The sequence below is a fragment of the Columba livia genome, chromosome 2 (assembly GCF_036013475.1).
Source record: "Columba livia isolate bColLiv1 breed racing homer chromosome 2, bColLiv1.pat.W.v2, whole genome shotgun sequence".
Taxonomy (NCBI): Eukaryota; Metazoa; Chordata; class Aves; order Columbiformes; family Columbidae; genus Columba; species Columba livia.
This window is the reverse complement of record NC_088603.1, coordinates 24,474,278-24,489,918: the sequence shown is the minus strand read 5'-3', so window position 1 is coordinate 24,489,918 and position 15,641 is coordinate 24,474,278. Positions and strand designations below refer to the sequence as shown.

General features: G+C 39.4%; 1 protein-coding gene across 5 annotated transcripts in view; it reads right to left on the bottom strand.

The window, feature by feature from the left end:
• The window catches only part of CFAP69 (cilia and flagella associated protein 69), a 32,847-nt gene extending 19,260 nt beyond the window's left edge, over positions 1-13,587 (bottom strand). Inside the window, exons 1-9 of one of the 5 annotated variants that reach the window (XM_021290901.2) lie at positions 13,249-13,587; positions 12,867-12,929; positions 11,467-11,532; positions 10,281-10,390; positions 8,220-8,296; positions 5,748-5,846; positions 3,788-3,937; positions 3,486-3,663; positions 2,364-2,487 (exon numbers count right to left, since the gene is read on the bottom strand). In XM_021290901.2, the coding sequence (XP_021146576.2) occupies positions 2,364-2,487; positions 3,486-3,663; positions 3,788-3,937; positions 5,748-5,846; positions 8,220-8,296; positions 10,281-10,390; positions 11,467-11,532; positions 12,867-12,929; positions 13,249-13,455 (1,074 nt within the window). In that variant the 5' untranslated portion in view covers positions 13,456-13,587. Of the gene's footprint in view, positions 1-2,363; positions 2,488-3,485; positions 3,664-3,787; positions 3,938-5,747; positions 5,847-8,219; positions 8,297-10,280; positions 10,391-11,301; positions 11,396-11,466; positions 11,533-12,866; positions 12,930-13,248 lie in introns of all 5 variants that reach the window. The other 4 variants (XM_065051007.1, XM_065051008.1, XM_065051009.1 and 1 more) reach the window with 4 other exon arrangements.
• Positions 13,588-15,641: the final 2,054 nt, after the last annotated feature.

Genomic DNA, 15,641 nt, shown 5'->3' with positions numbered 1-15,641 from the left:
GCAAGTAGTTAACTCCATGTGTCATTTAGTACAAGCTGGAACTTGTATGGGGAAGTCCCAAGCACACGTATTCACTCCTATAGTCTACCACATATGAAAGCCATATTTTCAGTTCTGTTAGAGTTGTGGTTTTTAACATGCACTTGTGGATGTGTAAATTTATACTCAGGGTCATGAGTACATACAATTTTGTACCTTCAGTTGTGCGTACTAACACACTTATATCCAACTTCAGTGCTTTTATAAGTAAGCACATGAAAACTGCATGTGTGAGCAATATGCATTTAAAAATACTGCATATTAAAAATTCAGAAAATAAAATCTTGCCATTCACAGCTCCTAGAGAGCTAACAGAAGGATAATTATGTCTAATAGAACTACAGATAAAACCAAGGTCAGAGTGTGTCTACAAAGCACACTAAAGGCAAAAGAGCTTTGTTTCTGAGGTGATTAGAAGCTTTGATTACTAGACACTGCTCTTCTTGAGCAATAAGATACATAAGGTTGGCCTCAGTACTCAAGCAAAGCCACCACAGAGCCTCTCACCAGCTCCCAACAGGAGCAGAGCTCACAGAACACTACACAGCTATCCCCATAGAATCGAGCAGTTCTTCAGTTTTGAAGCAGCTTTTCAGATGCATCCCCAAAAAGCTGGGCTCAGATTTAGTTGGCCTAGCTCTGCAAGTTAGCATACACCCAAATGATTTTAAAAATCAGAAAAATATTGCAAAAGTAATTTTGAAGAAAATATTGGAAGCAGACAACTATATTGCCTTTGCCTCTATGGTATCTATATTCTCTGTAAAAAGCCATTGCAAAGTAGTTAAATAAACAACAACATTAAAACTCATTAATATTTTCTCCTTGCTGATTAAAGCAGTACTAAGTTCAGATGGAAACCAGTAAGCAATTACCAAACAGTTTCGTTCTAACACAGATATAATAATACAATACCATTTTATGCTATACCTTATATATACCAGTTTACTTGTGGTGAGAAAATGATTTTCATTTTCAAAGGCTCAGATTTCTGTGCTGATTTCTGAATTATGTTAAAAACAAGACTGACTTTTCTGAAGTTGCTTGGACAGTATATTAAGAAAAAAAGAGAGAACATTCCAATGAAAATTTCTCTGGTATTATCTACAAGGCAGGATCTAATGGTAATGTTAATGTTTTGTCTACTTGATATTTATACCTGGTGCCTTATCTCCGCAAGGGAAGTAAAATCTCTAGGTAGGCTGAGAATACAGAATATAAATTAAATGTATTAATTTTTTTCCTTGCATTGAAACAATTTTTCATCTATGTAGCATAAGGAATTAAAATACTGTGTCCTGGTTATTGATCTTGTAGGAAAAAAACTGCCCTGTTTCTACAGCCAGATAAACAATTTTAATGTTTTAGATATCAAATGTGTTGCTGCATTAGGAAAACAGATATTTCTTAATGGTCAATGATAAAATGGAAAGCTTGAATGAAAAATCTGTAATCTTCATTACAGACTATAAAATCTATTTAGTAATACAGCCAATTGGGAAACTTTTACTCAAGTTGAGAAATTAATTCCCTGGAAATAATGCCTTCCTGGACAGCCAACAGATCTGCATAAGCAGGAATCTGATTGCTCAATTATTCAGTATGTGTCACGACTTCATTTGAAGTTATAAATCTCAACCATAAAATGAGAGTAAAAGAATGTTAACATCTACAAAAAGTTAATTTCTATGCAATTTCCTCATTAAAATTCCCAAGTATTACAGCTGAATGAGTCATCTGCTTTTTAGGCAAGTCATGATAGTGCATTCTGGACTACATTTAACTGACTTATTCTTAGAAAGAATTAATGTGCCTCATTAATTGGATCTACATAAATTTTTTTTTCAGCATGTTATTTAGAGCTTCTGAGCTGATTTTGGAGGACCTTGCTTGTTCCTGGTTACGAGGCACAAAAACTTCACTTGAATTTGGCCCATCTGAATACAGGCTACACTCCTACATCTTCAAACAACAAATGAGATTTAGTGCAAAACTCACTGTAACAGAATGGTACATCCGAGAATCTGCACAAGAATACTGGAATTAACTTTAAATTTTGCACAGGTATAGTGTTAGTGTAATTTTCTAAGTATCAAGTATGATTGATGCTAGCACTCCAAGCTGATGACCTCTAGATTTCAAGTCTCTTTGACATAAAGGGAAATGTAGAAGGAAAAGCAGTTTCTTGCTCAACAAATCTAAGAAAAAAGAAAGCACTAGAGGCAGAGTAGAACAAATATTAGAACCCTAATGTGAAAAAATACTGAGTAAATAACAGCAAAGGAGAAGTTATTAGTCTTTGGAATATAACTATGAATGCTTACAATCATAGGTGCTGCAGGGTTTTCAGCTAGTAATGTGGCGATCACCAAGAGGTCATTCCGTAGCTGACGATCACAATGCCGGAAGCCATGAAGGAGAAGGTCTAGAAATGTTTCTTTCAAAGCACTTAAAAGAAAGGAAATGCATTTTATCTTTCTTTTCATATACTAATTTTATACAGCTCTAGGTATATGAATCTCCATTCAGTATCATACTTTTCAAAGCCTTAGGGTATAACTGCAAGAGAAATAGTGAACCACTAGACATTCAATTTAAGCATCCATGTAAGGTGCATGTATTACAAATTGCACCTTCCACTGTATGTGTTATAATTAATTAATAGGAAAACACGATATTTACTCAAGCATGGAACTGGATGTTGTTGAATGGTTACTGAGAAGAAATGGTCTAATTCTCAACAGTCAAAACAGCGTAACTCCCTAAGAGAGCCTGTTATTTACTCCAGCAGAGGATCTACAACTAAGCCTTGTATATCCTAGCATACAATTCCCTTCTAATTTTATAACAGAAGCATTTCAACAGTGCAGTAATACTGGCCTACTGAGCCTAACATGTGAGCTCAAAAATGGTGCAATCCACTTTTTCATCATACAAATAAATAGATAGGGCTATACCTCCTGCACTGTGCAGCAGAGCACCTTAATTTCCCTCTTGCCCTGTAACAGAAACAACTGGCGGTGGATCTCTGTGCTAATGAAATACAGAGAAGATTGACATGAAATGGGTTTGGAGTTGACTGGATGTGCTTTTAGCTGGACCCTGGCCACCAAGTTTATAAGCTACCTGGCAGGCACCTCTCACATCCTATATAATTTCCTGGCATCTCACAGGCCACAGTGCTATCTAACTTGCTGAAACAGAAACAGGTGCCTGAGGGGTCTAAACCATGGGTTGCTTGGCTATGAGCTCTGACGAGGCAGTGCTTCTATTCTGGAGAATCAGATGTGTAAATACTGAAAACTTCATGAGGATTTAATGACAGACCTCAATTCCCCTTTTGTGTTTTCTCTCTCTTCATTTCAAACAAAATGCTACACAATAGCAGTGCTTCAGATGTCTCCAAAATTACAGTATTAATTCATAAAATGCTCCCCTGTACTTACTGTACACATTCCAAGCTACTGAGCTGATTAACAACTTCTTCCTTTGAGGTGTTTTCTAACAGGTTCCATAGGATTTCTGAGGAGCGGAACACCAGCTGTCCTGAGGGATCAACACCATTTAGATATAAACAGAGCCTGCTGGCTGCTTGGGCCTTCATCATAAGTCCGCAATTTACTCCTGAAATTATGAAAATCTGATTAATTAATTCCCTGTAGGCCAGTAATTGTTTTAGGCATGTTCAGAGAATAAATGATCTAAGATCAGAGGTAATGAGACTGTTGAAATAACATTTTGTACTAACCAGAGCTGGAGAGATGCTGGAGAGCTTTAAGTACCCACAACTTCTCAGTAAGATGATTTTCAACTAATGCGAGTGACAAAACAAGAGTTTCTGCTAATCCTCCCAATTCAGCCATCTGAATTTTATAGTTTGCGTTTGTTGGCTGGTAACCTGCACATAAAATAGCTTCAGTTATAATGCAGTAAATATTCAGAATTTTGGTTACTTCATAAAATATTAATCCTTTCTCAAGAAAGAATTGAGAACTGAGTATTATATTTCCATAGTCCAAAAAACAATTGAAAAAGAAATTAAATAAACAACCAGAGTTGCTTTTCTTATACCTGAGTATTAGTAATGCCTAAAGCATATTCAACACACTTACCCTCAAGAAGACTAAAATGCTATAGAAATAAATTAATTGTTTCCTAGAATTTACAGAATGAAAGAGTAAGTAGGGTTATAGAGAGGTGAAAAACCTTTTTCAGATCATGCAATAAGTTGTTGGTTCAGGATATAGTTCTCTTCTGTAGCCTATTCACTAGAGAATTAATGCTTTCTATTATTGTGCTGCTTAAAACATGTGAATCCACCTTTGATTTATAAGCTTGACTTTATAGTGTGTCCCTGTGTTTCCTTTGTCCACGCACATGCAAATCCATATTTCATTACCGAACTATAAGGTAAGGGAAAGCATTGAGAAAAGAAATATATATTTATATATGCTAACTCATAAAAGTAAAATTTATCTTAAAAAGCTTTAAATATATATATATCAAATGACATGAAGTGCAGGATCAAACTCTGGCAAGATTTACACAAATCGTTAGAGATGAAGAGTTTGACTTTAAAAATCAGACTGAAAAACATTCTTCATTTTTGAGATAATATATCTTATTTTCTAAACCTGGAGGAAAATAATAAAATCTCTCAATATTTAACATTCACTTATTTTGATGGAACAATTTACAGATATACAACTAAAGGCACAAATAGCTGCTTGCAGAATTTCAGTCTTGTTTGCAAGGTAAAAACAGATTTACATGCTTCTATATTTCTAGAATCCTGTGATGGCTATTGCAGCTGCAGCTTCTTTAGGCCTTCTAAAATAAAGTAAAACTAGCAAGAGGGCAGAGGAATGAGTGTCAGGCTACAGGAACACAGCAAGGGAGCACACTGCCATCCAGCACGTTCCCTCGCCTCTGCTCTGGATCCGTGCCGTGACAATGTCCATCTGTAACTCATCTGCCTGTGGACCTAGTGGTGTCTCCCAGCAGGTGATCCTGTCTGTGCCCCTCTAGGAAGGAACCCATGACTGAATGTGCCTGAGAACAGCCTCTGGCACCATCATAAGAGACAAAGGAATAAATAGGAGTGGATTCTGATGACAGTTTGCATGCCTGTCCATAATACCAGGGGATCATGCTTGAGCTCACATGCAGGCATCACGAGCCTCATTCTGCAGTGACAAGTCACACAATTTATTCAAAGCCTATGCTCAAATGTGTCCATATAATATGAACTCAATCAAATTTAGATGGGCTCAGATCTATCGCTCACTGCTTGTAAAGTTTCACACAAGTGAAACCAGAGCTGCTTCTCTCCAGGCTACATACACAAAGTTGAAAATTACATTTCCCTTCTTATAATTCTGATCCTAACTAGTCTTTCTTCCTCCATTATCTACATTTCAGAAAACTTGTGACCACTTCACATTTTCTGGGTGCTATTTAATCCTAATCCCATAAGTGTAATCATTAATTCCTTGTACATTGATGAACTAATTTCAGATTTTGAGTAGGCATTTCTATAAAACGTGTGAACTGCACATTTGCCAGTGTTATATATTTAACATATGAGATACAGTAACTATAGTTATAATGAAAAATTAATCCATATAACTAATTGAAAGAGCCATTTCAAAGTAGCTTGGATCATATACACTTGATTTCTTGTGACACTTGAAAATACTGTGTTTTACCTGGAAGTAGTTTTCTTGGTAGCTCCATATTATAAAAGCTAACAACACACTTACAGATTTGTATTCTAACTTGAGAGCTTGGTACCCTCATCAAATAACCTGCCAGAAATAAAAAAAAAATATCATTTACAAAGTTTATTATCTATTTACAGTATTTAATGTTTCCTTTAGTCACAGTCCCCAAAAATCTGTCCCAGAATCACAGAATGTAAGGGATTGGAAGGGACCTCAAAAGATCATCTAGTCCAATCCCCCTGCTGGAGCAGGAACACCCAGATGAGGTTACACAGGAATGTGTCCAGGCAGGTTTTGAATGTCTCCAGAGAAGAAGACTCCACAACCTCCCTGGGCAGCCTATTCCAGTGTTCTGTCACCCTCACTGTGAAGAAGCTTCTTCTCAAATTTAAGTGGAACCTCTTGTGTTCCAGTTTGAACCCATTACTCCTTGTCTGACCATTGGTTGTCACCGAGAAAAGCCTGGCTCCATCCTCATGGCATTCACCCTTTATATAACTGTAAGCATTAATAAGGTCACCCCTCAGTCTCCTCTTCTCCAAACTAAAGAGACCCAGCTCCCTCAGCCTTTCCTCATAAGGGAGATGCTCCCTTAATCATCTTTGTTGCCCTGTGCTGGACTCTCTCCAGCAGTTCCCTGTCCTTCTTGAACTGAGGGGCCCAGAACTGGACACAATATTCCAGGTGTGGTCTCACCAGGGCAGAGTAGAGGGGAAGGAGAACCTCTCTGGAACTACTAACCACCCCCCTTCTAATACACCCCAGGATGCCATTGGCCTTCCTGGCCACAAGGGCACAATGCTGGCTCATGGTCATCCTGATGTCCACCAGGACTCCCAGGTCCCTTTCCCCTACACTGCTCTCTAACAGGTTGTTCCCCAACTTATACTGGAGCCTGGGGTTGTTCCCACCCAGATGCAAGACTCTACACTTTCCCTTGTTATATTTCATTAAATTTTTCCCTGCCCAACTCTCCATCCTGTCCAGGTCTTGCTGGATAGCAGCACAGCCTTCTGGCGTGTCGGCCACTCCTCCCAGCTTGGTGTCATCAGCAAACTTGCTGACAGTGCACTCTATTCCCTCATCCAAGTCATTGATGAATATATTAAATATATTAAATAATACTGGCCCCAGTACTGACCCTTGAGGCATTCCACTAGACACTGGCCTCGAACTAGACTCCGCCCCATTGTCCATTTGCATTTCATGCAAAGTTTGATTATAAAATACTCAAGGGTCAGAGACTCCTACACTGAAGAGCACAAGGGGGTCTTGTAGGAATAACAAAAGCTTAATGAAAAAGTGACCTCCTCTGCTTTATGGCTACAGACCCTTATAAGGCAGTGGATGTTATTCCGAAGTTGTGGAATTGCGAAGAAAGCTACCAGACTAGGCTGTTGTCATCATTACCATGACAGAAATTCTTCTTCTAGCAGACATGATATGACATAAATGGAACACAGAGAGAGACCCTTTCCCACAAGAAAAAAAGAATTGCATTGAAAGCTACCAGTGTGTAGCATGGAATCTTTAAGATTTTAGTGTCTTTTTGGATGTGTTACTCTAAAGAGAATCTAGAACTATCTGACACCAGAAGGCTATTCTGCTATCTCTTTGGACCTCTGAAAATAAAGACTGTAAAAATATTTTTTATTCAACCATTTCAAGGATTTTTTTTTTTTCATGTGTGACAGGCTGACTGTGCTACCTCTTCACCATTTAAATTTTACTCCTGCTTTATTCTGAATCCTTTTTGATCTACCACGCTCGCAGTATTTTCTTTGAAAATGACAAATGTGACATGCAAAATGATAAAAACACATTTTGGTACTAAGAGGTCCAGTGACATTAAGATATGACTGACACTTTTTCCTCAAGAGCTCTCTTAAAACATATTTCTGAAAGACGAAAGCTCACGGCTCAGATGCAGCAAGAGGCTGAATTCAGAAGCTGCTACTGCTAGTAAGGTATGGCACTAAACTGACTTGTGTTTTGCCTTTGTGATAGGTATCAGGCTTTGAGGTTTTGAAAGTCTGAGCCAGGAGTTACTGTTTCTCACTTGTTTCTTCCAGTTTGTTTCAAAGCAGTAGAAAGGATACATCTTCCCTTTATCCCAGTCTACAGTGTTTATAGTAATAACCCAATTTCTCAGAGCAAATGAAGTGAAACAGGATATAGACAGGTTTAGTTCTTCAGCTGTAACGATAAAGTTACCTATCTCATGTAGCTTCTGACATTGGCACATAGGTAATTCTGCTAGCTAACCTGCGGGTTAGCTGCACAGCAAAATAAGAATGGATTCTAATGCTAAAAAGCACAGAGGACTGAATGAACAATTGAAAGAAATTACTTACATTTACTAAGGAGGTAACAAGCAATTAAAATAATGCTAATAATACAGTCAATTTTATTATGGCAAAATAAAAATTTTATTATGGTATATTATTTTACACTCACCCAGTTGGGCAATGGATTTTGAAGCTGCCACAGAATAGCTTACTTCATCAGATGATTTCTTTTTCTGAAATGGTAACCTGAAAAATTAAATTAAAAGATACTACAATTATGCTTAGAACACTGCAGAAGAACACTTTAATCAAGTCACTAGAAAAGCTCAATAGCTTTTCATTTCTTCCTTGACTTTTTTTGCAAATAAGGACACTTTTCCCAGGACAAATACATTCTTTGCAATGCTAATTCTACACCGAAAGTTCCAGTTCCATAATCTGGCAATTGCATTTTGGCAATTAGTGGTACACCTTCATAGATAACATTTGCATAATTCATATTTGGTGCAAGAAGAAATATTGAATAAACAAATGTCATTTAAATGTGGAAGATTAAATCCTGGAACTTAGGCACTATGACGCTATTACAGAGCTGGATGATGCACAGACATGTGCAGAGGTGGAAAAAAGGGATCGAGTCCCCAGGCAAGACCTCTTGAAATGGATAAAAATAAAACCAATAAACTGACTCCAAATAGCCCAACCACAAATTTGTTTTTAAAAACAGGATATTAAGAAACATTCAATAACATTTGCAAAATACTCAGATACGACATAAACATGTAAGTGCTAAAAATTCACTAATAGTAAACATTACAATATTATGCTAAGGTCTCTGCAGCTCATAGTGAGAAGCAGCTTTCTGGTAGGTTTACCTCTGTAAACATAGAGAGAAAAAAAAAAAAGGAGAGCAAATAATGGAATGAATAGGAAAAAAACAAACCAAACCAAAAGGGACGTCGAAAAAAAAGCAGGAAGAAGACAGGTAATGAGATGCAGTTATGAAAGAGTGGAAAATTTTACTATAGAAGTTATAATAACTGAAAGGAAATTTTAAATAACAGCCCCTCACTCTACTTATAGGCTTCTCTGTCATGTGAAGTAGTAGTGAATTGTGGGGGAATTTCCATAGTACAGAAATTAAAGCAAAACCCAAGGGTGCAATCTTCCAAAATACATTGACTGCAGAAACCACAATTATTGCTGAACTGCAGTAAGAGACGAAAAGCCTTACTCACAACTACACTTTATTGACTTCATACATTCATCCTCAGTTTTGTCACGCTTCTGCCAAACACTGAAGAAAAATAAACTTTGTGATGTACTTTCTCATTCTCCACTGTGTGGCAGCAAAGGAAAGCAGCACAACTGATGATGGCCAGAGAACTAAAAGATTCAGCTGGGAAGTTCTATTTTTATCAAACCTAACAGATGAGAGGAAGCTAAGTAAGAACCTATTTAAATATGTGGCTTACTATGTGACTCGTTTTCTGTCTGGCATGATTCTCCTCTTCCTTATTCTCATCAATTATAATTAAAACCAGGAGTAACTGTAGTTAAAAGGACTCCATAAGTAACTTAATTAAATTATTGAGAAGGAGAAAACTACTGACAAGTGTGGATAACACCTAAATTCTATTCTACAAATAATTTAAAGTACAGTATGACAATGAAAATGCTTAAAAGTTCGTGCTGTATGATTTTAAATTAATTAGGAATGCCAAATCCTCCAGTTGTTGTGGCTCCTTCTTCTCTGCCACATGGCTTGTCCTTTTGTATAGCTTACTTTCAGGTAGTAAAGTGTTTTTGTGTCACTTCAGGTTTTTAAACTCAGAGAGCTGGTTTGAAACAGCAAAACATACCTCACAGCAGGACTTCGCTGCTCAGTCTTTTGAGGTCAGCAGTCCCAGAACAATTTACTTGGGCAATAAGATACCTTGGGGAATCTTGTTTCCAAGCAAGCTTGGAACAATTACCATACAGTTTCAAATGATGTAATACGTAGCTCCACAGATACTGAACTGCTAAAATGGGTCTCTCTTTCATGCCAGTAGAAATTGGACTCAAGAAAAACACAGTTCATTAAAAGGAAGGGTGATATAATAGATGCCTTGCAGATAGAGATGCCTTGAAGACAGATGCTATATGGATATGTCAATTGCATTTGAAAATGTACAGACATATTAATAAGCAGCATATAAATCTCTAAAAGAAGGGCTGAAGGGCTTACCCGCATAATTTAATAAGTTCGCATAAAGGCTCAGTGAAAGCTTCTTGTTCATTCACTTTTTCTGCACATAGGTTAAGAATTTCAACTACTTGTGCTAAATCCTTAAGGGGCTTTTAATTTAAAGTTAAGGAAATCAGATTGTAACGCAATGAGTCAGAAGAAAAAGCTGAAAACCATATTCATCACACTTATAAGACACAACCAAGAAAAAACAAGGCAAATGTTTTCAAAGTTAGATGTCTAATATGAAGCACATGAGTCAATACTTAGGCCTTTTGAAGCAGCCCTACTTCTACAGAAGTACAACTCTTGCAAATCCGATTTAGCTTTCTTATCAGATGAACACACTGTCAGTTCAGCATTGAATATCTAAAAATATAAGATGAAAAGTTTTTACATCCCAGTGTCAGATTTACCTACCTAAATTCTGAGACAGCCTTGAAGTGTTTAAATTCTTTCCTACTCTAGTCCCAAGTGACTACGTAAAGTTTGCAAATTTGGACTCAACCACATACTGAGATTATCTAATTTAGGGTAGAGGCCCAAGACCAAAATCGAACAGATCATTGAGACTGAGAAGTTACTACCATCCACTGACTCATGGAAACTGCCTGTGAGTACTTAGCCAAAAGTCAATTGTGAAGTAATGTGGTAGCTTAAATCACTGTGGCAATTAGAAGAACTGTATGAAATTAATCACATTTTTCCATATGCCCACAACCTCCCTAGTACTTTTGATTATTGAATGCCTTTCAATTTGTATTGTAAATATGAAAAACTATGAAAAACAAATCCAGATAAATTAGTCTAACTTTAATTTTCTTTAAAATGTCTCCCCACCGGAAGTCATTGTTATTTTATCTGCAGATTCTTAAGTAATGACAATTATTATGCCAGGTCTATTTTGAGTAATTAGTACACTAATTACATTTTCAACTACTGTACAGGTGAGATCCCTCTATTGAATTATGTGGCAAATGAATCTAGCATCCAAGAATCTTGCTAACATAAACCTACAAACCTGGCTATGTGTGCACAAGAAGTCCAATGATGAGGATGCATGTGGACCATCACTCCTCTCCATGTGGAAGCACAGAACATCAAAAAATGCTTTGCTGAAAAGTCAGAGCATTATCATATATCAAACAACACAACTTCAGAATTCTACAGTGGCAAAAAAGGATACAAGCCCATTTTCAAAACGCTTGACTACCTTCTTGAGAGCTTTCAGCTGTTCTTTTTCCAAATCTTTCTTAAGTAGAGGAATGAAAAGCAGGTTTTAATTGCAGTTTGCCTTAGAACATTAAATTATTGTGTTTATCCCCTTTTAAGTTTAAATGGAAGTGGAAAACAGATTAAAAAATCACAAGGCACAATGAAATTCTGAAAGTGCTTTGCAACAGGATTAGTTCCTTGATCAAGCCCCATTTCTAAGTAGACTCTATGCCACTGTAACTGAAGAGGCTTTTTAAAACAACCTTTTGTTCAAATGTGTGGGCTCTTTCTCTTGCAATTCTTTGAGATTCTATGAAAGATGACTAAGAAAACCAAACCTATGTCACACGTGACGTATATATGTAAAAATGTAGATCTAAGTGGCTTAAAGTGGAGCTCTGCCACCACTAGGAAACAGTCTGCAAATTCAAAGTTGAAAACAACTGAAGTGAGGGTATGTCAGGGTGTGTCAGTGACACTCAGCATTCATTCCAGCTCTTCTAAGCACTCCCATGCTGGGCAAGAGCTCAGCAACTTGAGGCAGGCCAGAAAGTTGTTTCAGGAATTTACAAGCCCTGAATCCGAAGGGCATTTTATCATATACCTTACACTGTCTAGAGAAGCAGCAAACAACACCATCCAGTCAGTAAGTTTAATCTATCAGCTCTATATCAAAGGGGGGCAGAGGGAGACACACACTGCTTCTCTGTGGGACATTATTGTAAAATGTGGCACGTTTAATCAAGTTCTTGTTTTGAGAATATAGATTATTAGTTTTTTACATCAAAAGTAACTGACGGCTTAGCGAATTTCATCTGCCAAATCTTCTTGTGGAGACCAAAAATAGTCTGTGGAAGTCCATGAGACACTGCTCTCCTGTGTGCCTAGGTGGTCACAGAACTTCGTATGTTTCTACTTCCTTTAAAATCACCTCCCTGGAGAAATGTTAGCAGTTAACTTGGGCAATAAATTCCTGACATACCTTTCAGTAACTCTGTACGTATTTCTGTTTCTCAAATTCCCAGATAAGCCAGAAATTTTCTACATCTACTTTTCAAATGCACACACTTTCATCTTTTTTATTTTTTTAAGTGCCTTTGTGACAAAGTATTTGGTTATATATATGTATCTCTTTATTTTTTTAGTATAAAAGCATAACTGATAATATTGTCTATTACAATGACCGTATATAGAAGAAGTGTTCAAATATCAGAACAAAAACTCCAGCTTTGTGCTCTGTAGCCACAGCCACCAGTTCCACCTGGTTTACTTACGGCGGGTACTAAAGCAATTCTGTAAAAAAAATAAGCAATTCTCTAAGCCCCATGACTACCTGTGTAACTGAAATAACGAGGTATTGTGCTTACTTACTGAGTCTGAATCTTCCAGCAGTTTGATGACGTGATTCAGATCCACTGATCTTAACTGTGCATCCTGGAAAAGTCACACTTTTAACTTTTTTTTTTTTTTTTTCACTGTGCTTTAAAGGTGCTTAAACCTTAAAAATGTAAAAGTGCAGCGCTGAACTAACATGAATCTACCCACGGACGGGTAAATCCAGCCTGTGTGTGGGGCACCAACTCGTACTCTTGTTCTCAGCCCGACGTAGCGGCCAAGCCAGAGCAGAGCACGGCGCAGGGCACAGGGCCGGGCACAGGGCCGGGCAGAAAGCACGGCACCAGGCAGGGCCTCCCGGCCGGCAGGGCTGCAGCCGGCGAAGCTGGGGGTGACTGCCGGCCGAGGGGGAGCTCACCTGAATGGCGCCGAGGTCCGCGCCGGCGCCCGAGCGGCTCCTGTGCCGCTCTCCGCCGCAGCGAGAGGGGCCGGGGGCAGGCGACAGCGCCGGGGAGCGGGCTGGGGAGCGGGCCGGAGACCGAGAGGGCGCCCGTGAGGCGGGGGGCTCAGCCACGGCCAGAGAGGCCATGATCCCGCTCCGCAGCGCGGCCCGCGCCGTTGCCATGGGAGCGGGGCGGTGCCGCCTCCCGCCGCAGGGGCTCAGGCCGAACGGCCGCGCCGGGCCGGCTCCGCCCGCCGGCACCCCCGGCCTGTGGGCACCGCCGAGGTGTCGGGTGCTGGGCCCGCCGTGCGCTCCTCGGCCTGCAGGCCCCAGCCCTGTCCCTCCCGCCCCATTCCGGTGCTACATCTCCACACCTTTGCCGCGACACCCGTGTTTTACACCCTTCTCTCCCCCACCAGTGATGCCATTTCGTGCCCTGTTATCAAACATTCCTCGGCGAGAAAATAATTTCCACACCCCTGTGCAGTACAGAGCCCAGGCTTTTCCCACTCCCGGGGAGCTGGAGAGTAGAGGCTGTTTGACCCCAAACTGCTGATCATGAAGAACACCATGAGAGACCCCGACAAACCCCAGTGCCAACGGGACAGCCCTGTCTGGGGTAGCCTGGCTGCAGGGAAGAGGGGGAAAGGAATCTTTGTCTGCATAGGCTGGTACAAGATAGGTGACTGATGCCTGGAAAGTAACAAAGGCAGGGACAGAAGCATAAGAGCATTTGGATGTTTTCTACTTGCTTAGTTTTCACCCCTCAGTTTGCTGAGGTACCTCTCAGCTGTGAGCACAGCTGCTCCCATGGGGATACACGCACAACTAATGGGTGTGTGGTTGTATTCTGAAATGGTGTCTCCAGGGCGGGAGTGTGGTGGAGCCCAACACCAAACTGTGAGGGAACACCAAGCCCTTTGCTGGGTTTCTGCTTGGAGGAGGAGAGCTGGGTATCCAGAGGTGGCTGCAGCAGAAGGTGACACCTCCCATTGTGGTGACAGGCATGCTGCCGCCCTGCTCACTGCAGCTGCCCTTCCCGGGATCTCCATAGGCTTTGGACAAGTTGCACATATGCAACTTTGGACATGCACTTATCCCAAGTCTTTGCAGGCACTGTTGATATCAACCTCAGTTTTCATTAACAAATAATTTTTAACTTCTGTGGTTCCAAAGAAACATTTGATTTCACAGATAAATTTATTAGATGTTAAGACAGCTGTTTGGATCTCCTGACAGCTTTTATAGGAAAGGAAGTGATTGATAACAGAAACGAGAAAGAAACCTTTATGGCTCCAACTGTAACAGTTCTTATTTTCATTCTTCCCAGCTTGCATGCTACACCCTTATTTCATACCTGTCTTCTTCAGAAATAAGATACGTATCATGTTTTGTACTCATATGTTATACAGTCCTACTTCCATCAAAGGGAAGATACACAATACGGCATGTACCCATCCAGACTCTGTACTTCATGGAAGGTCATCCTCTATACAACTCCAAAATGACAGAAAAAATACAGACTAGCATAGAATGGGATTCTAATTTGGAAAATGCAGTGACCGCTTTGACATCCATAACATCCTGCGTGGCATCCACAGGAACACAGGCCATACAACATACGGCAGGACCTGTAAGACATCATGGTGTATTCACCTAACAACGATGCAGCTGCCGGTCTTGGAGCTGGTGTTTGATACTTTCAATCCATCCCTGCACACACATCTCTCCATTCTTCTAACCATTTTACTAGCCCTTCCATGTTCTACTTAAACATTTGTTTCTGTAAATGTTCTCAGCAGCTGTCTTGTATCCGGGCCTATGCTGGATAGAACAAGACTTTTTATTAAGCATTTGAGGTTAATTGTAACAACAATGCTTACACATCTGCAAGGAGTTAGTGCTGAACAAACTGGATTATATATTTTTTGCTTGGTGCCCAGATACTTAATGAAGGTGTACGTAATCAAAGTTTTTAAGCTTCTGAAAAAAAAGCACTGAAATTTTCTTTTATTGTGGCTTAAGTGGTTTTAAGTTCTGTTGCTTGTGTTTTGAATGGGAAACTTATAGAGAACATACCTAAATTGGGCAACTTAGTCTGTAAATTATAAGCTTAGGTCACATGCCATTTGTTGGCTGACTGTTCCAAAGATCGTATTGCAAAGCTCCATTTGCTCACTGTGTGCCTTCTTCATAAATAAAGCTTTTAAAAACTGGGATGAAAGCTACACTGTGCAAGTTTGACTACAAGTATTCTGCCACCCTTGGCAAATGGCAGATGTCCATCCTCAAAAACCTGCAATCAACTGTGACAATATTTACTTAACAGTTTTCTACCCCAAACAGGCTTATATTATATTTTTATCACA